This window comes from Sceloporus occidentalis, unplaced genomic scaffold (assembly GCF_023333645.1).
Source record: "Sceloporus occidentalis isolate IW3139 unplaced genomic scaffold, rSceOcc1.0.p SCAF_3, whole genome shotgun sequence".
Taxonomy (NCBI): Eukaryota; Metazoa; Chordata; class Lepidosauria; order Squamata; family Phrynosomatidae; genus Sceloporus; species Sceloporus occidentalis.
This window is the reverse complement of record NW_028316983.1, coordinates 23,728,132-23,749,655: the sequence shown is the minus strand read 5'-3', so window position 1 is coordinate 23,749,655 and position 21,524 is coordinate 23,728,132. Positions and strand designations below refer to the sequence as shown.

The following is a 21,524-nucleotide window of genomic DNA, read 5'->3' as shown; positions in this document are numbered from 1 at the left end:
TCCGCCCAACACATACTTCTGGAAGTCCTTTCCATTATCAAGCATGATCTCAGGAAGAATTAGAACTTAAGGCACAATCCATCAAACAATAAGGCACCTTTAAATCCTATTGACAGAGAGGATTCATGCTTAAATATCCCACTGAAATCAACAAGACTTAGACATGCTTTATTATAGATGGAATGTGTCCCAATATTTGGGTGAGATTCTCTGGTTTCTGAAGGAGGCATAACAATTTGAATTCATGGAATAAATCCATAGGTGAATAGGAGTGCAACTTTGTGGGACATCAGGTATATGAAATCAGATCTATATCCAAACCCAATGGAGTCTTGTCCAGACTACACTGACTCAGTTATCTTGGGGGAATATTTTAGAATAGGGGTTCTTAACCTTTTCTTTGCCAAGAACCCCTTTTAAATATTTTTCATTGCTGTTGATCCCCAAGTCTTATCTCAAGATTCAAAAGCCTAACAACAACAACAACCTGAACACTGAACCATTAACAATTATGCCATCCATTAAACTTTCTCTCAGAGGCACTGAGTGGGGAGGGAAGGCTTCTTTCCTGCTTCTTCCTGTCAGTTTATGGCTGGAGCAGACTGAATGGCAACACACGGACCTAGCCATTCAGCTAGCCAACCTTTGTCTTGGGTATTGTTATGTGGCTACTCTGTTGCTTTACAAGGTGGGCTAAGCAGCCTTCAAACCTTTACAGACCCCTCGTTGAAGACACCGTGGTTCCCTATGGGTCTGTAGACCACAGGTTAAGAACCACTGTTTTAGAATGCTTGCATGATGAAAGTAAGCTACTGTGAAACATTTACTCAGAACAAAGAGAAAAGGAGGGTTTGGGTTGCTTGATCTACTTTGGATTTTACTACAAACCTGTGGTTCACCAGCAGGGGCCAGGTACAAAGTGGTTGTTGGAAGGTGAAATTATACACTAGGAATTAAAGAAGAGAGTGCCTCTGAGAGCATGCTGAGTTCAAGAACTTATTTTCAGGATCAGAGCTAAGCTTGTCCCTCTGCTGCAATTGTTTTAGAGACATTAATTTATCATAATCTAGTTTATTTTATTTTTTGCTTTAGATATGCAATTTATATCCCACCTTTCTCCTGACATGGGATCCAAGACAGCTTACCAAAAGGGTAAAATGAAGTAGAACTAAAAACCTGATTTTTAAAAAATGATTAAATTCTCTATTATGTTAACATCCCCTCAATAATTTAATAATCCCCAAATAATTCTACCTTCTGTCTGTCTCAGTTTAGAACACTGGGACTTGTGGACCTCCAGATGTTGCTGGATTGCCATTTCTAAAATCCCTCACCACTTGCTAGGGCAGATAGGAACTGCAATCTGACATCATCAGGAAGGATACAAATTGCCCATCTGGGTTTAAAATGAAAAAAGGACTTCCTGAGGCCAGTCAAATGCATTATAAATCTTTGTATTTGACTACAAAGTCTATATTTCTTAAAGATTCACCATCAGTTTGGGCTCAATAATTCCTCTTCCTACCGAACTATAAGACTGCTTTCACTGAAATAATTTAACTCCAGAAGAGGCTTATAATTTAGAATTAACTGTGTTTTATAGCCATGAACACATGTTCAGTGAGAAAGAAGAAACAGATGGGCTGACAAGGAGGTAGAAAGTTGATCATTTAATTTTTAATACTATTTTTAGAGTCTGCATCTAGCCTTCCAGGTAATTTTACAATTACTAAATTATGGTGGTCACAGGGGGAACATATAGCTATCCAGTTTCCTGTTCTGTTAACCTCTTAAGCTAAGAGGACAAAAGTTTCACTTCCAGGTCAAAGGGCATAGCATGGTAACAGTAATTAGAGCAATGAATCAGAACTACAGTTTAAATGAATCATGGCCAGCAAATGCTTCTAATTACCAAAGAATCCAACCTTTTAATTATATTTAAACCTATACACACTGGAAAGCTCTCTTTACCAATGCTACACATGGCTTTCCTGTTATTGAATAAAACTTGGGTTACACAGAGGCTTGTGTCCTGCCTCACTCAAAACTCCAGAATTATTGACAGACAATGAAAAAGTGGCATACAGATCTACTTTCCATGTTCCCAGGCAATAAGTGTTAGGTTGCTGTACTTGTTGGGTGTTGGACTGGAAATGGAAAATTCAGGTTCTAGCCCCTACTAAGCTGTGAAATGTACTGGGTGGCCTTGAGCCAGGCACACTCTCTCTGCCTGACCTGCCTCACAGTTGTTGAGAGAACAGTGTGGGAAGAAAAAAAGGTATTTAAGCTTCTTGGGAGAGACATGGGATAGAATTGTAACAAATAAATAAAGATGAACTCATGACTGAAGACCCTGTTTGCTCAAAAATCCCTGATAACTGATGCACAGTTTTTGTGTACATATAATTTGAATAGGCATAGGGTCCTTTATAGCTTAGGTGGAATGCATGTAGCATTCAAGACCAGATGAGAGTCAAATCAACAAACCAACAAGCTTCATTTATATACCGCTTCATACTGCATAAGCAGTGTCTAAGCGGTTTACAACTGTAAGCTAATTGCCCCCAACAACCTGGGTACTCATTTTAGTAACCTCAGAAGGATGCAAGCCTGAGTCAAGCTTGAACCCTTTTGCTGGTCCTGAACTCGCAACCTTATGGTTTTGAGTGAGTGGCTGCAGTAATGGGTGAAGACCCCTATAATCGCCCGCACAGTTAATGTGTGAAGACCCCTATAATCTCCCGCACAGTTAAAATTCCTGCACATGTATGCATCCTTCCCACCTTACTCTGAGGTAGAGTGGATATGCAAATACCAAACTGGTATTCAGTGTATTTTCTTTTGACTCCCCAATATCCTTTTATAATTTTATACAACCCCATGAAGAAGGCTTTATGGGTCATCCTTTTGTGATTTTATACAGCTCCCCAAGGAAGGTTTTAAAAGTACTCATAGACTGAAATATGTCAATCATTTCTAATTTTAAAAGGTCATCTTTTGTGTATCTTGGGATGAATCTCTTGTTTCTTCTGGGGATTCCATTGGATACACTTCACTTTTTGGTTCTTTTAATTTGTTGTTAGTAGCTGTCATTTCTCTGGCTAATAAACGTAAATGGCCTCTTCCATCTTTTTGGAGCAGTGGATGAAGAAAGTGGGACATGTTATGATTATTCAGAAGCTTAGCCAACATTCAATCCCTTCACTGTTAATAATTTTTGCTTCTAAGAAGGCTGACTTTGAAGACATTGTACAGTTGATTGAGCAAGCCCTGTACTGTGAACTACCCATAATTAGGAAATTATCTGTTTGGACTCTATTGCACAAGATCCTTTTATAGTAGAAGATACCAGATATTAAACCTGAACCCTGAGTATGAACTAGATAGAACATAGTCCTTCAGTTTCAGAATTTGCTGTTTTTGTATCTGGAGGCAAAACAAGATGATCACTCCTGCTACACTTAAATGTGTCTGCTATTTCTCAAGCTGCTTTAGGAACTAAAAAGAAAGAGGCACCCTTATGTTAAAATTCAAGGTAAACTGTAAATTACATAATTTCTTAGCTGTGACATATTTATACTTTTACTTTTGACTGTGCCAGCCTAAACTGCATTCTCATCAAAAATATACCAATAAGTTGTTGGATTTATCATTATTATGATTCTAGTTATGATTATTGTCATTATGATGATGTTCAGCACTATCACCTTTATGCATAACTCACCCTTTTCCTGAACCAGTAAGGCAGCTTGCAGGGCAAATAACAACTTTGGGTAGTGGTTTCATTGGGGCAATGACACAAGTAGGAAGATTAAACTCTCCCTCTCTTATGGTCCTGATTCAGTTGAGGCCATCATGTCACCATGGCTACTTACTGTTGCACACGAGAAAGATGCTTGGCAAATACAAATCACAATATTGGTAAAACAAAACAAAACCAACTCAAAGTGAAATAAAACATAATTATTGTAATGTGACCCTCGGGATCCAAAATACAACCCAGTCAAATATTTGATTTTTACTTCTTTGAATAAATGACTCACCCACCCCACCTCATACTTTCATCTCCCTGTCCTCACAGTATCACACATTGCTTCAAAAACTCCCTTTGGTTTCAAAAATACTGCATTATATGTCATAAAATGCCATGTCTGACAAAACGCAAGCCTCAAAAGAACAGTTTCTTTGGCTTCTGATCATACCTCACAATAATGCTACTGAACTTACCTGGGTATATATACTAAATATATGGCTCTGAACTTCATCCATAGAGTCTATTCCATAAGACACTGTTCCAAGATGAAGGCGTTTGAAAACCATTTCATTCTGCGTTAGGGTTCCTAGAACAGGCACAGAAATACAAGTCATGGTGAAAACAGAGAAAAACATATGGAAGCAAATATATATTTTTAAACATTTTTACTGATCATTTCTTGGAAGGGCGGGGTAGAAATAAAATTTATTATTATTATTATTATTACTCATGATTAGGGAAAGGGGCACACAAGACTTTAAGGGTAGGGGTTTTTTTCATCATGAAGGTATTCTTTTTTATTTTGCTTCTAATAAAAAGTTGGAAGAGAGAAAGAAAGTGAGTGTGAGAGAGATCTCAATATACAAATAGTCTAACACTGAGATTATGAATGTCTGCTCAGAAGAAAGCTCCACTGATTTCCATGGGACCTAATCTGAGAATAAGTCTAATTTGAGAGTTGATTTGAAGGCACACAACCACCAATGAAATGGGTATAGGACTGCATATTTAGCAAGGACTAAATGCCTTTAATAGTTTGAAGACAGAACAGATGCACACATACACAAAAACAGATTTTACCGGTAGTACAGTGATTTGTTATCATTATATATAATGTAGCACATATGTAGTCTTCTTTTTAGACAATGGGGTAATTAAAAGTGAGGCTACAATTCCAGAAAACACAAGGTCTGCAATATTTAACCAGTAAATCAATAATGTTAATTAATTCTAAGCACTTTAATTGCCTGGAAAGGTATCAGGATGAACTGGACAGTGGGTTTACACATCATTTTTTTTTAATGCAAGCATTTATTAAAAAGATCAAGAGTAATAAAAGATTCATTTTTTTGAGATAAGTTTTTATACAAGGACTCCTGGATTCATGCACACAGTTAACTTAAGATGGAATAATGGTTCAGCTGTAAATACTACTTCAAAGACTACAAATTAGCTCATATTTTCAAGCTCTTTTGGGTTGAAAGTTCCCTGAAAGAAGAAAATCAACACAGCAGGAACCAGACTGGCACAGAAATGTTTTCCCCTGATGTGCTAGATTTTCCATTACTTTGTTGGACTCTTTAAAATATAGAAAGGGCATCTCCTATGTTCACTATGAAATGGTACAAGCCCTTTCTACTACATCACTTGCAGGTTTGCATATAGTTCTGTACGGACAGCGTTTGACACTGCCTGTAAAATGATATTGTGCAAATATTCCTTATTTTCCTCTATGTTTTCAGTGAAAAGAAAAGACAGTAGAAACACTGGGAAAACACAGCAGGATTGCACTGACAGAAGGCAATAGCATCTGGGCACCCTATAAAATTACAGGACTGAGGCAGGTCTGTTGAAAAAGCTTTGTCTCAAAAATGTGTTGTCCCCAAAAATCCAGGGTCTCACATGCATTCATTTATAAAATGCATGCCTGTGAGAAAGGAACACCGGCTTACCTTGTGAGATGTTTGTTTTAAGCGATGGGGGCAGAAGCATCCTGTAGTGGGTTGGTTTTCTTCATTCGCTCTGACCAGGCAGGAAATACAAGTTCTTTGCAGAAATGACCACTAGAGGGAGCCAACCCACTTTAGTCATTTCAGTTAATGCAGGGGTAGGCAATCTTTTTGAGCCGGGGGCCGGGTTGCTGTCCCTCAGACAACTGGGGGGCCGAAGCCAATAAATAAATAAATAAATATTTAAAAAATTAAATAAATAAATAAACCAGGACAAATGTAGGACAACATTTTCAAATGGTGGACACTTTTTTAAAAAAAGTGGAGGACATGCAAAAAACTTGCTGATTTTTTAAAAAATGTTAATATAAATGCATGTTTCTGAGGCGTCTATAGATAATTGCCCCCCTTGCCCCTGCGCGTGAGAGGCCAAAGGCCCCAGTGGCAATCGGCGGCAGGACCAGGCTGGGGCCGGTCCCAAGGCCTCGCCGGGCCACATCCGGCCCGTGGGCCGCAGGTTGCCTACCCCTGAGTTAATGTTATAGCCAAGGATATAGAACCGAACAAAACTGAGATAACAATTAGACCTATCATGGGCAACACAGCCCAACAACTTATATATAACTATGTGAAACTAAACTGAAGAATGGAAGTTTAGAAAGAAGGTTTTGCTGCAGGAACCGAGAGATCAAGTTCCCAGTAGAGGGAGGGGAGGATGCTTCTGCCCCCATCGCTGAAAACAAACATCTCACAAGGTAAGCCAATGTTCATTTTTCCACTGTGGAAGAGAAGCATCCTGTAGTGGGGTATGACATAGCTCCCTCATAACTGGTGGATGAATAGGGAACTTGGTTAAAGTGGTACCACAGTTTGTAGTACACACCTGCTGACTGATGCCTCCGAGGACTGAAGTGCATCCAAACGGTAATGTTGGACAAATGTTGAAGGAGATGAATAAAATATTTTTTTTATGAGGTTCTAACAATGTAAGGACCTGATGCACATCCTGAACACCCTGTCTGTAGGATGTGGAACAAATCAACACATCATCCAAATAAGGATGGACATGCAGTTCTTGGAGTCTCCATTGTGCCACTAGTGCTATCATGATCTTTGTGAACACTTGCAGTGCTGAGGATAGGCCAAATGGGAGGGCTCTGTACTGGAAGTGGTTGTGATGATAACAGAATATTAGAAACGGGCAGTAAGAGGGATGAATAGGAATTATTATTATTATTATTATTATTATTATTATTATTATTTATATAGCGCTGTAGATTTGCACAGCGCTGTACATACAAACAATAAATAGATAAGAGTAAACCTGCCTATGGCGTACAATCTAAGAAATGAGTGTAGGCTTCTGTAAGATCGAGAGACAGAAAGTCATATGGTCTTATGGCCTCTAAGATGGACCATGAGGAAGAATTGTTCTTTGACAAATTTGTTTACCCACTTTAAGCCAAGTATTACTCTCTATGATCCGTCCTCCTTCGAGATGATGAAAAAGACAGAATAACATCCTCTGAATATTTCTGAAGATGACATGTGTTCCACTGATGTAAGTGGTCACTTAGAGCATCAGTTGGTGTTTCTTGTGGCATAGAGATTTTGGAGAGGAGACAAAATGATCATGTGGTGAATGATAAAAGTCTATCAAATAGCCATGCTCGATCACCCGTTTGTCTGAGGTGGCTGTTTCCCAAATGGGGGCAAAGTGTTGTAGTCTGCCACCCACCCGGGGAACCAGCCAGTCAGGACCTGGGCAAATTTCATTTTTGTTTTGATGTTGAGGCCCCTGGATTTTAGTTGTTGTTGTGGGATCTTCCAAATCCTCAGAGTGGGAATTGATGTCATCTGTAGGGTTTTTGCTCAGACCACTGTGGTCAGTTGGATCTGTTATCTCTTGGACAAAAGGATCCTGAATTATTCTGGAATGGGCGAAAGGAGCTTTGCCCCTGACAAAAGGATCATTTGTCATCTCTTCTGGGAAGTTAAAGTAAGGCTTTTTTCTTCTCCTTTGTTTATGTTTAGACCGGGCATCAGCTTGCCAATTCTTTAACCATATCTGTCTTCTTACAGGGATAGACACTGCTTGAACCCTGGCACTCAGTTGGATGATGTGTAAAGAGGCACTGGATGAGAATGCTAGGACCCTGAGGAGTTTTTTGATGTCTTGGCATAATTTGATATTGCCTCTGGGTACCTCCTGGATAAGGTCTTTGGCCCAGGTAAAGGCAGCTCTCAGCAGGATTGATACTACCAAAGCAGCTCTGATTGCTGTTGAAGCTTCAATTCTTTTTTTAAGGCTGAGTCAGCCCTCTTATCTTCTGGATTTCTTAGGGAATCTTCTCCACCTTTGGAGTACATGGTGGAGGTGACCAGAGCAGAAACAGGTGTGTCCACTAGGGGGACCTGAAATTTAGGCATAACTGGCTGAGGAAGAGAATAAAACTTCTTGAAGACTTGTGGGTTAGGTCTGGTGGTGGCAGGTTTGGCTCACTCTTTGACTACCTTTATGAAGTCAGTGGTGAATGGGACTGCAAGTGAAGGTGGACCCAGGAAATGAGTCACCTTTTCCTTGGGGGAGATCAGTGTCTTCTGTCTGAGGAATGGTGGCATTCCTGGTCAAACCAAGGACTTTTATTGCCTTTTTAAATAGGAGTTGGAAATCTTCAGCAGGGAGGGCCTATAGAGCATGGAGCTGTTAGGGCCTCTTCCCTTACTCTGTTGCGAGTGGAGACACTTGTATGTTTCTCACCCTTTTTGGAAAGGTGTCTTACTTTAGCCTGCCTGGGGATAAAATTCCCCGCTCTGAAATGGGATGAAGTCAAGGGATGAGTGAGAGGAGGGTGGTGTTGAGGAGGACTTGTGGGTCCTTATTTTGGTGGGTGCGGCCCCATCTAGAGCTGTCATGCTTCAGCAAGCCGCAGGCAGTTGAGGAGGCTGAGGATTTGAGCGGGAAGTCTCCACTTGTGCCCCGATAGTGTCCGCCAGCCCAGAAGAGGGAAGGAGGGCTGAGGAGTTTAGCTGTAGGCCTGAGATAGTGGCCACTTGGATAGCAATGAGGGAAGAAATAAGGGTGGACAGCTCAAGAGGAAGCGGCTGCATAAAGGGACCTGGCTGGATGGGGTTGGTACTCATGCCTGGGCCCTCCGTGGTGGTCTCCATGGTCTGATCCTGGTCCTGGAAAAGGGGGTTGTGGTGGGGCTCTGAGTAGTGAAGAGATAAGGGTTCTCCCTCCTTTGATTGGACCCTTTTATCCCTATGTTGAAAGGCATCTGCATCCTCAGGGCTCTGGGAACAGGTAGTCTGTTCCCTTGGGAAGCCGATTGATTCCGCAGACATGCTGGGGGTGTCCTCCAAATCTCCAGCTTCAGACATGGAACCGATCTCCTGGTGCCTCAACGTTGTGGCAAAGGATGAGAGTGGAGACGAGGGGTAACAGGTAAAGAGCAGGGAGAAAGATGAGTAAAAGATTTTTTTTTTAGGTAGAAGAAGAACAGGAGAAAAGGGCAGAGCTGCTCGAGGTGCATCTGATCAGAGCAGAGGCAGGAATGAAAATGAAGCGACCAAAGGGGGTTGTCTTCCTCTAGTGGGGACTTCAGCAAAGAACTTGTATTTCCTGCCTGGTCAGAGTGAAGCATGAGATCCAACCCATATAGGATGCTTCCCCTCCAACACTGGAAAAATTAGACCAAAACTATGAAAGCTTATGCTACAATTTCTTTAGCACAGTTAGAAGTGAAACAGACTGCCCTGAAGGAGTGGCTTCCTGTCACCCCTTTGAGCACTACACTGGGGCCAAGGCAACAGCACGCTGCAGCCCCGATCCGGCATTTTCCCAGCACAAAAAGAAGTGGCAGAAAAACACTTCTTTTTGTGCTGGGAAAAAGGCACCTTTGCTGCTGAAGCAACGTTTTTTTCTGGGTTTCTGCAGTGCAGCATGTATAAACGCTGCATCACAGAAATGCCATGAAGCTGCCGCATATGCGGTTAGCCATGCAGCTTCCTGGTGGCATGGGGGCATGCTACTTTTTGAATGCCATGCCCCCACACCACCGGAAAGCCTTTTGCCGGTCTGTTCTTTTGGTGCCTGTTTATCGAACCATTTCCTGTATTGCTATGTACTGTATATGTATTATCCTACTTGAGAGTATGTATTTTCCCTGGAAGAAGATTAACCATCCATTATGAAGCCAAGCCCTCCCTCCAGTCCATCTGCCTTGGTCCAGGCCTCGGAGGTAGAGAGGAACTGCTGGACCTCATCCCCTTTCCCTCCACCACTCCCTTCTCCTTTTGTGTCATGTCTTTTTAGATTGTAAGCCCGAGGGCAGGGAACCATCTAATTAAAAAGATTGTATGTACAGCGCTGTGTAAATTTACAGCGCTTCATAAATAATAATAATAATAATAATAATAATAATAATAGAGGCTTAAAGGTGCTACAAGATCCCCTTGCATAAATTCATTTCTAATAGTAATTTTTAACTAGACCACCCATTAGCCCAGAACTTGGTTCCTGTTCCTACAAAGGTTTTTAAAGATATTGTAAAACATTGTATCCTGCCCTACAAAAAAATTCTAAGGTAAGTAACATCACTACCAGCCAGCAACACCATCATACCTGTTTTATCTGTGAGCAAATAGGATATTCTTCCTAGTTGTTCTGGGATTGTGCTTGATCGAACTACAGTGCCAGGAATTTTAGAATCCCTCCGGATCATCCAGCTGTAGACTATTTTCCCCATGTCAAGATTTACCCTTAAACTATGTGGAGATATCAGAGGAAACAATTCAGAAACAATACTCAGATATAAATTTACACAAATGCTTCTTGAAAGAAACTGCAACATGAATCTGGATGAAAATATTACAGGCCCCACCATGTAACAATCCATGCTCTGATTCAAACAAAAGATTTTACCACATTTTTTCTACCAATTGAGAACAACCCACTTGCTGATGGCTGATAAGCCTTCCCTCCTTTCCAACTGTTATTGCTCTTGTTTCTGAGGGAGAGAAGAGCAGCAAGGAACAGCTCCATTATTGTGCCTTGGCTAGAGTGATTTGTGAGAGGCACTCCCCCAAATTTTATCTCTCATTGCTCTGGCCTTCAAAGGATAGGATTGATAGATGGAAAACAGAAGTCAGCTCCTATACTTTTAATGGTATGTAGAAGAGGTAGTTTCAGCAGATGCTGCTTGTTACCTGGTGGTGTGGCAAGCAACACCTGCTGAAAGAGCAGCCTAGGACAGCTCCATCATGCCTTGGACCAGTGGTTGGTGAGAAGCCCTCCCTTTATATTCCAGTGCCAGAAGCCAGCATCTGTTGGACTTAATCCTCTTCCCCAACACCATTCCATTTTCCTTATGCATTATGTCTTATTTAGATTCTAAGCCCAAGGACAGGTAAATGTCAAATTAATGATTTGTAAGTCACTCTGGGAGCCATTTTGGTTGAAGGGTGGTATATTCATGCTTTAAATAAACAGATAAATACTTGCATCAATGTACTGTCATCCTTCCATATTTGGAACTTTGAGTTTTGTAGATTTGATTATTCACGGATTTGATTAATGTCTTATCTCTAGGAATCGCAAGATCCTCCAGTGTGATGTTATTGTCAGCCTCTACCAGAAATTGTGCTGGATGACTTTGAAATTCCTCAAGAGAACACTTTTCTAGGCATTTGTAGATCCTCCAGTGCAACTCAATAGTCAACGTCTGGCAGATTTTGACCTCAGAGTTGCTCTGGAGGAACTAGAGGTTCCAAGAGAGGTGTTCTCTCTGGTTAAAAAAATAGTATTTTTTATTTTTGGTTTTCCACTTTCACAGGGGTCCTGCACTCCTAAACCCAGAGAATGTGGAGGGCCCACTGTACTATTTATATGAGAAGGGGGAAAAATGAAAAAGGAGGAGGAGGCAGAGGAGGAGGTCAGCATCCAATCAACTCTGGATTGTAAGATTTACAGAGATGCAATTTTTCATTTGTCTTTCTCAAGGAACAGCCCAACCACATGGTGAACAGCTTTTGCAAGGGAAGAAGGAAGATTCTGGAGGGCATTAGTGATACAGTACTGGGATGTGTTCTTTTAGTTCTTAATTATGCAGCTGAGAATTAAGCACTGAGAATAAAGATTAAGACTAAACTGGTGCAAGAAAACCAAAGCTACTACAGAACATTCCAAAATGAGCAAAGTGAAACGTTGAAGTAGTGATGGTGGATGGGAGAAGTCTCTTACCTAATTGGGATTATATTTGAGAAAAGAAGAAGAAATCTGATGATCTGAAGGTACCAGCGGCCAGCAAAGTGTTGGAGAGCAACCATGACAAGAGACACTACCACCAAGGCCCCAAAGAGAATCTTGGTGAGGCAGTTCACTTCCAAGTCAAAAAGGCCAATCTGAGGAGAAGAAAAAAATGGCTTGCATCATATAGCATTGATTAATTCATCTCACAACCCTGTGTATTAAATTGTATTAAGGGTACATTATACCTTATACCGAATGGGCCCACTTTGGTCACTACAATAACAAAGGAACAAAGAAGGCAAAAGGGAAGCCCTTGGAAACTATTCTAGAGATCCTTGCCTTGCTAGCCAGCAGCCTTACCTCTTTTGGAAAATCAGCATGCAAAGGGATCTTGTAGAACCTTTGAGACTCAGAGGTGTTACAAGATTCTTTTGCCTACTGATTTCCAGACTAACTTAGGCTCTATACAGACAGGCCAAAATAAAGCTGCTTCAGGTCACTTTGGAGGTATGGTGTTTCAATTATGTATGCGTCCTAAGAGTCTGGAAACTGCACCAAACCTGCACTCCAGCCCTTAGACTGGAGCGTGGCTTTGGTGCGGCATCTGGACTCTTAGGACACATGTATCATTTAAACAGCATACCTCCAAAGTGTCTCGAAGCAGCTTTATTTTGGCGTATCTGTATCAGCCATGTTTTTGAAATCATTTGGCAAAAGCACTTGGAATATATCTCTAAGAATATCTTAAAGCAGAGGTGGACATAGTGTGGGCCCTGAAGTCCATAAAAAAAAATTAATCCCACAATTTTCAGGCAGTTTTTGCCCCCCAAAAGCCCCTCAAACACATGAAAGCACACTGACACAAGCACCCAAGAACTCCATAGTATCTCCAAACACCTTTGTTTTCCTCTATAGTTCTCTCTCAAAATGGCAGCCAGTGTTGGTGTGACATAGATAGTTTTATGTTTCATTTTTAGTTTTGCCATTTCTGTAAAAATATTTTCTTCCAAAACTGGGCTATGACCACTACATGTGGATATATCCACCTTGCTGGTTTCAGTGTATCCAACATTTTGTATGATTTGTAATGTTTAGCCTTGCCAAATGCACTGATGTAATAAACTATAAATGTAATTATTCTAAGAATTTATGGGATTACTGAGTCATTCATAGTTTGTTCCATGTTATATTTTCTTCTGCTGTTATCCAAATATAATCTCATTCAACCTATCTATTTCATATCTATTTCAATTAAATGTGAATACAATTTGGATGCTAAGGATGTTAACAAAATGCATCCAAATTTTGTCATAATTCACAGGATTCATAATATGGTCATTTATGAACAAAAGCCCCCTGGAGCATTTCTTTAATTTTGCAAGTCAGAGTGGATGTATTTTTCTAAAAATCTTTTATGGTATAAACCAATTTTCTCCCCTTTTAAAAGACTGTTCTTTATCTGCACATGAAAATCTGGATAAAATTTGGATGGAAAAAATAGATATTTTAAAAGATTGTTTATTTTTATATAATGTTCTACATAGTGTATAAAAATGTTATCTAGCTATTTTAGATTTGTTTCCCCCTCTTTTCAATGAATTGTTGATGTTTCCATACCTTCTTGTAGCTCCTTTCAGATACCATGCATCTTAAATCATTTGCCTCATAATGTTTGTGTATACCTGGCTCTCCCCATCCCTCTTGATCTAATCTCTTTTGCCCCAGGTTCTATACAAGCTGTGGTCTTTTATCTTAATGAATAAAACTTCAAATATTTTTTGCCATTGTGCCAAATCTTTTCAGCTGATCACCATGAAAATCACTGGGGAAAAATCATTTTGGCAGTGGTACTATTCTTATAGTACCAGCACTGTCTAGAATTGTTAAAAGCACCTGGGACTGGGTTTTATTCTATTTATTCCATTCCATTCCATTCTATGTATTTATTGTTAAGTTGGTTGATGCAAATTTAGCTGGTAGAATTTGCTTTTTATTAATAGTTACTGTCAGGTTTTTAACTGGTTTATGAAATGTTGAGACATATTTAAAATTTAGGATTTTGTGCTGCACTTTGAGCATATTGGTCTTTGCACTTGATCATCTAGTCCTAATGTATTTTTAAAAATTTCTATCTCTAACACAGCTTGCATGTTTGATCATCCATTGTTGCTGTTGTTGTTGGACACTGCCATAGTAGCTTTTGATTTGTGGTAAAGTGATTGCACCACTTCCATGAAATATTGCTCAATATTTCAATGAATAACCTGACATTGGTGCAAGTCTCTCTCTTGTTGTCTCAATTTGGTTTCTAAAGCTTTGTCGTCCTTGTTCTTGTTGTATATACATCCGAGTGCTTATGTGGCAAGAACACATACATGCAACATGGATTTATTAACTAGAAAATCATGACTATTTTTTCCAAGTAGCTTTTAAGAAGCAAACCTGGGTTTGTTCACTCATAAAGTGATTTAAAAAATGAGAGACCAAGGTATCTCCTGTGCTACCTTATTCCTTGGATTAGATGTGTTCATGACACTGCGCAGTTCCCGGCCTGTGTACAGAACAACTCCCACAACTGTTCCTGTGGAAACAAAAGCTCTAAGATTCAGGATTGAAAGAAATAGTAAAGAAAAGGTGTTTTTACAATGGAAAAAAAGCAAACATTTGGACATTGATCCTAATTGTCTCTTTGATAGCCTCAGGGAGAAACATGACTCAGTAGAAGGAATTGTTATGCATATAAATGTGAGTTACTTTACAGAAACAGGAGCAGATACTTATCTCCACTTCCTACAGCTAAGCCTGTTTTCTGTGGAAACAATCTATGCCCATATTACTTAAATAGTTTCTAATGTGTTATTTGTATGCCAGCTTTCTGTCAACAGGCATTTATTTATTTTAAAAATTAAGTATTACCATTCCCAAGGTGGCTTTAAATAGTGTTAAAACATACAGAATAAAATAAGATTAAAAGTGTCAAGAACACATATTAGAATAAGGAAAACAGTGAATACAAAATAGCAGTAGAATTAAGAACAAATCCTATTCTGTTCTTCATTTGTACCTCAGGTTTTTTTTAAAAACTGGGATAATTTATGCAGTATTTTTTTTAAAAGTCTGGATAAATTATTTGTTTGTATTTGTGTGTGCCTAAAAGGATTGGAGAGATGAAACCGAGCAAACCTCCACAGGGAGTAAATTCTGCTGTTTTAAGTGCTAACTGCAAGCCATCAATCAACATACAGACTAAGGGCTACTCTACACATCTGTACTATGCAAACTGGTGTACATTTTCACACTGGTAAAAAGTATATTGTGCATTTCGGTTGGCCAATAAATGTATCACTGATGAATTTTTGTTTGTATTTGTTAAATGGCCAACATAGCTACCCCTGAATGTTTTCTGTATTGTGAGATACTGCATTGTAGCTGCAACAGGGGAACCATGAAGAGTAAGTAGCCTGTGAACTGGCACTTCAACCAAGGTAAAACTTTCTTCTTCTTTTTTAATTTGGACTGAATTTGCACGTTTTACCTCTACATCACAAAATGTTCCTGATGAAAAAACATGGGAGACTTCTTAAGGAATCCATTGTTCTCTGCCTACAAAGAGGCCTGTAACCTCACTGGAATGGAGACAGGGATGTAGCCGGGGGGGGGGGGGGTGTCTTGGGGTCCGAAAAATGAATGGTGTGTGTTGCTGTGCCACCGCATCCAAGCCTCATTATAATGGTGGCACTTAGTCTGGACCCCCCCCCCTTCCTAAAATCCCAGCTACGTCCCTGATGGAGACATATTGGGTTGCAAAAGAGGGGTCCCTGTTGAGATGCATATAGACTTTAAATGTCCTGAACTTTAAAAATCTCTCTATTACCACATGGCCAGAAGGAGGAGGAGCCTGCCTGCAAAAGATATTCTCTCCATCATAACAATTTTACTAAGGACAGAAACAACATGCAGGCATCTGACTAACATCTCCAATTATTTTTCCCCCTCCTGTTTAGTTTGTCACTTCTTGCCTGATGAAGAAGCCCATGGAGCTTCGAAAGCTTGCTAGAAGTATAGGGTGCATTTCAGTTGGCCAATTAAGGTATCACTGATAGATTTTTGTTTGTATTCACATTGATGGTTAATTATCTTCACTTTCCTGCAGAAATGTACATCTGTTTGTATCTATTCACTCTCCTTCTGCTGAAAATGCAGCCATCTAAATGCATGCAAAACAGACTGCTACATCTGTGATAATGTGCATTTCTGCTAATTTCAATTTATACTTCTGGTAAAAATTCAAAGCCTCCCCCCACCCCTGTGGAGTTTAAGGTGATTTTCAGATGGGGTCGGGGCTTGCAGAAAGCCTGAACTTCTGCAAATCACATGTGACTGGATCACATTATATTTGCCTGGAATGAGTAGTATTATAAATATATACACTAGCCGCCCCCAAGAGTCAATCAAAACTTGTAAAAGGCATCCCCCCTCTACTATGAAACTGCTAGAACCCCTCAGCCAGCATGACTAGTGACTATGCTGGGTAAAGGATTGTGTGCATTGTAGTTAAAAAAAATAGAAGAAAAAAGAAAAATAATAGTAATTTTCTCAGACTCTGTAATGCACTCATTCACACAGAATATGAACTTTATTGCACAGGGCTCCAGCACGGATGGAGAACGGTCCAAAAGGAGCCTGGCAGGGAACAGAATGAGTGGGGGACACATTTTACCACAAACACAAGTCCCTCACTTGTTCCATTCCCCCTCTTCTGCTCCCAATCCACCTCCAGAGGGGGCGATTTTTGAGAACTGTTTTGAACAGTTCTCAAAAATCGCCCCTCTGGAACGGATGGGGAACGGAACAGAATGAGTGAGGGAGTTGTGTGTGTGGTAAAATGCGTCCCCCACTTGTCCCTCACTCATTCCGTTCTGTTCTGAGAGCGGTCCTGTGCGATAAAATTCTATGTCTGAAACCAATTTTTCCACGTATGAGAATAGGTATTAACAAAGTAAGAGAGTCTCAACATTTGCAGAATTTTAAGCAGAAAAGGGGACCAAAAAAATCTAATCCCTCTCAGTCAGCATACCCAGTAGCCTAAGAATGGTCATGCTGACTGGGGACCAATGGCTTTGTAGCCTAACACAATTATATAGAAAAACAGTTTGGAAACTGTTCCAGTGGGGCGTCACTAGCCTGCAACCCCAGAGAAAGCATAAGTGCCACAGGTGGCATAGATAGTCATCACTATCACCATTCATCATCATCTATGACACTTGTAGCACTTATGTTTCCTCCATATCTGAGGAATTAGACTTAAGTCTACAAAAGCTCATGCTACCAACTTCGTTCTTTCTCTCAGGGGCAAAGCAGACAGGGCTAAAGGAGAGGCCAGAGGCTGCTCCTGTCCTAATCATGGCAGGGTTGCAGCAATCAGATGCTGTGGTCCTGAGGTCTCCCGCCACAACGATCCTCAAAACACCACGAAAAGGAGCAGTAAGAAGCCACTCCCTTCACGGCCAGTTTTCAGATGCATTTAGTGGCCCTGACACAGCCTCTGCACTGCCTTAGAACAATACGTGTGTGTGTGTCATGTGCATGCCCTGCCCCCTGGATTGGCCCAACAGCAGCCTTTCTGGACTGTCTGTTTCAGGCCTCATTTAGTCTGAAAGGTGCTACAACATCTCTTTGCATAATGAAAAGATTCACCAAAATAAATGTCTCTCTTTCTTACATAGACAAAGATGAAAGAGCAAAACCAAATGTTCAACTATTTACCCATTTTTAAGATAATACTTGAAAGGGCAATGATGCTGTTTCCCAATGTAATAATTTCAGGGAAGAAAGGGAAGAAAAGTGAGTAAGCATGTTGTGTTCAGAACAGGAAAATTATTTCTGGAAGTAATGTTATTAAATTTATGTGTTATGATACCACCTAGAGGTTCTCTTGAGCCATGACTTATGTCATGAACATGCAATACTTTACATTTGCTTTCCTGGAACATTCTGAAACAAACCTTAAGCATTGGTAACATGTGGCCGAAACAGCTATTCATTTAAATAGATGCATAAATAAAACCTAGAAAATGGTTCTCTAATGCACAATGTTCATTTAAACAAACTCCCTCAGTGAGCAATAAAAAAAGTTATTGGGAGTATGCACATTGCCCAGGCTTCTTCCATGTTGACATACATGCTGCCTAAGCTTCAGAGTGACTGTGTAGTTGGTGTTTGGGAGACAGGGATCCAGCAAATGTAGAGTGTTACAGCCAGTTGGGGACCCCCAAAATATAGTTATATGTGGGATTTTGTGCTCCTAATTCAAAGTATCTTGAGGGCTTTGGCTTTATGGATCAGTTAATTCAAGATCAAGGAACAGGAAGGGACGTTGGCTTGTGACAGGAAGAATTAATTAAGTTTTCTCACAGCTAGGTAAGCTGCACAGTAATAGTCTAAAAGTAAGGGGCTTAAATGACAGTTGGTTCAGAAAGCAGTTCAGAGAAAAGTAACATAGTAAACCATACAGTCAGAAAGATAGACAGTAGAAAGGATAGCTAAAGAAGGCACAAAGAAAAGGGGAAGGAAGCGTGGAGTTGTGAGTGGGGCCAAAGAAAAATGAGATGAAGATTAATTTGTTCCCCAAATGCCACCCAACCTCTGAACCACAAACAATAAAAGAAAGTAAAATATATATTTTTAAATGTCCCCCTTTTCTTCATTCTTTCAGTGCATTCCCTGACTCACCAGGAATGCCATTTTGCAGATTGGTGCTGGGAGCAAAGAGAGGATAGGCACCAGGGCTATTTCTCTTTCTCAGAAACATACAGTTTTTCCAGGCTCTGGTACAGAGTGGGTAGGAAGGCAATCAGAGGCAGCCACCATGCACCTTGTTTTGAAGATATACTTAATCCCTTTCCTGATGAGAGGTGCTAGACCATAACAGAAAGTACTGAAACATATGTGTGGCTTACCCTTTAAATACAGGATGGGCCACCAGTAGGCTTCAGCCTGGTCTCATGAGGTCCACAACCTAATTTGAAAAGCCCTATGGAAGACATCAGTTTAGCCTTCCACGAGAGTTATCTGTTCCTTCTCCAGCAGCCCATTAGGTGAGGGTAAAGAAAAAGTGGGAGGGGGGAAGCAAAAGGAAGAGAGATGTTTGTATAGAAAGGGGGAAATGCATTAACCAACCAGATGGGGGGAAAGCAAAACAGTATTTTCTGCCTTGAAAAAAGTGCTTATCAGAGAGTTCTTTGATTCCTTGCTAGTTCTAGATGACACATCTGGTCTTCCTTTCACAAGAGGCTCCCCTATGGAGCCACAAACAAGGGGTAGGAGTGGGTGTGTTTACACAGAGATCTTTTATCCTCACTTCCATTTATAATGTCTATGACACCCTTTCTGTTATAGATTTAAAATGTCAATATTGAGTGCAATTAAGTGCTATTCTAGCAATGGATGCTTTGCCCAAAGGTTACTGGAATTCTAACAGCCTTCTCATCTATAAATGTCCAAGGGGTAATTAGCTGTCAGCTCAAACCCACTGGTGGTGTTGGGACAAGTGGAAAACCTCATTCCAAAGACTAATTTTCAATGACAAGAGATGATTATTTCAATTACAAAGACTTTTTTTTAAAAAAAATTGCTAACATGCTCCTTTAAAAGTATGACATATTGCATTGTCCTTACCTGAAGCAATGACTGTGCTGGCCCACAGGGTATTTTCAATGCTTAAGCTCTCATTCACAGGCGGATCACTATCCTCCTGAAAGAATTACCCACCCCCAAAAAAGAACTCTTTTAAGGGCTACTTTGTACAATTTTTTCTAAAAACAAAGACTGCATTATTTTGGGCCTTCACAGATGTGTTGGATTTGCAACACTTTTGCTTCTGCTCCCCCATACATAAAAATACTGAGAGTATGATTCTATGCAAAGCATCTTTCAGGAGTACAGTTGGCCCTCCACATTTATGGCTTTGACTTTTGCAGATCTGGTTATTTGTGGTTTTGATTTATATGTTCTCTCTTGGAATTTCTGGGTCCTCCAGTGCAACTCTGCTAGAAGTTGACTATAGAGTTGTGCTGGAAAACCTACAAGTTCCTAGAGAAAACACTTTTCTAGGCATCTGTAGGTCCTCCTGCATGATTCTGTGATCAGCCTCTGGCAGATGCTGACTACAGGGTTGCACTGAAGGACCTGGAGATACCTAGGGGTGTTCTCTCAGGTAAAAAGAATGGTGGGGTTTTTTATTTGTGTTTTAATAATAATAATAATAATAATAATAATAACAACAACATTTATTTGTATCCCGCCCCTCTGAGAACAATCGGGGCGGCTAACAAAGTTAAAAATACAAAACATATAAAATCCCTGGTACCCTCCCCTCCTTAAAAAAGTATTAAATTCAATGCAATATTTAAAAAACAGAACAAAAAACAACAACAAACAAACAAACATACAAGTTAAAAACTGACCAGAAGGTCAACAACATCATACCAACAAGCAACCAGTGGGAGCAGCAGTATCTTTCCCAGACGTTTTTCTAAGGCCGGGTTCTCTATTCTGGGAAGGCCTGCCAGAAGAGATCCGTCTTAACAGCCTTTTTAAAGCTGTCTAAGGATATAAGTAGACAGATCTCATCCGGCAGACCGTTCCACAGTCTGGGGGCGACGATGGAAAATGCCCTCTGGGAGGTAGTCGAAAGCCTAGATTTTTGTGGCTGAAGTAAGCCTCTCTCAAAGGAGCGGAGTGCGCGGGGAAGATTGTAGGGGAGAAGGCGGTCCCGGAGATAGCTTGGACCCAAGCCATTTAGGGCTTTAAAGGTGATAGCCAACACCTTGTACTGGGTCCGGAAGCTAATGGGCAGCCAGTGGAGGGACTTTAGAACTGGGGTAATATGGTCCCTCCTGGATGTTCCAGAAATTACTCTGGCTGCCATATTCTGTACTAGTGCAGTTTTCGGACCAAGCACGAGGATAGCCCCATGTAGAGCGCATTACCAAAGTCTAGACGTGAGGTTACCACATTCACAAGGGTCCTTCACCCCTAACCCCAGCATATGTGGAGGGATCACTGTACTTTAATTGTGTTTTCCTGCTTGCCGGGGGATTGGACTAGATGAGCCTCATGGCTCCTTCCAACTATACAACCCTGTGATTCCGTACAAAGACGTCACAATGGACTGCCTGACTGGGACCCTTCATAAGAATAGTCCATGCCATAACATTTTCCTGCAGATTCTTCTCACAACAGAAAATTACATAGAAACCACAGACATCCTAGAAAATATAGCTTTCTACTGCCATGTCTGTCACTCTTACTTTATGAGCCACGCATCATAGTGAATATATCAAAGACCTTCTTAAAGAATATCAAAAGTGCCTCAAAGCCTGGTGTTTTTTTGGACTAAAATACACAATTTAACATTTCTTTCCCTTAACAACTAGAAAGCAAACACTTACTCTAGTGAATGTTCCAACAAAGTTGTGGATGTCAATGTTTGGTTCCTCTGCATACACATATGACCGGATCTGAAGAAGGTCCTACAGAGAGAGCGAAAGAAGTATTTAAATCCACA

The 21,524-nt window shown here is 40.5% G+C and overlaps 1 protein-coding gene across 2 annotated transcripts in view; it reads right to left on the bottom strand.

Annotated features, from left to right (window-relative positions):
- Positions 1-21,524, bottom strand: part of ATP9A (ATPase phospholipid transporting 9A) — a 130,071-nt gene that overhangs the window by 50,194 nt on the left and 58,353 nt on the right. For both annotated transcript variants that reach the window (XM_089513808.1, XM_089513809.1), the window contains 6 exons: positions 21,409-21,489; positions 19,634-19,709; positions 14,461-14,537; positions 11,948-12,108; positions 10,331-10,473; positions 4,228-4,340 (listed from right to left, as the gene is read on the bottom strand). In XM_089513808.1, coding sequence (XP_089369934.1) covers positions 4,228-4,340; positions 10,331-10,473; positions 11,948-12,108; positions 14,461-14,537; positions 19,634-19,709; positions 21,409-21,489 — 651 coding nt within the window. The remainder of the gene's footprint in view (positions 1-4,227; positions 4,341-10,330; positions 10,474-11,947; positions 12,109-14,460; positions 14,538-19,633; positions 19,710-21,408; positions 21,490-21,524) is intronic.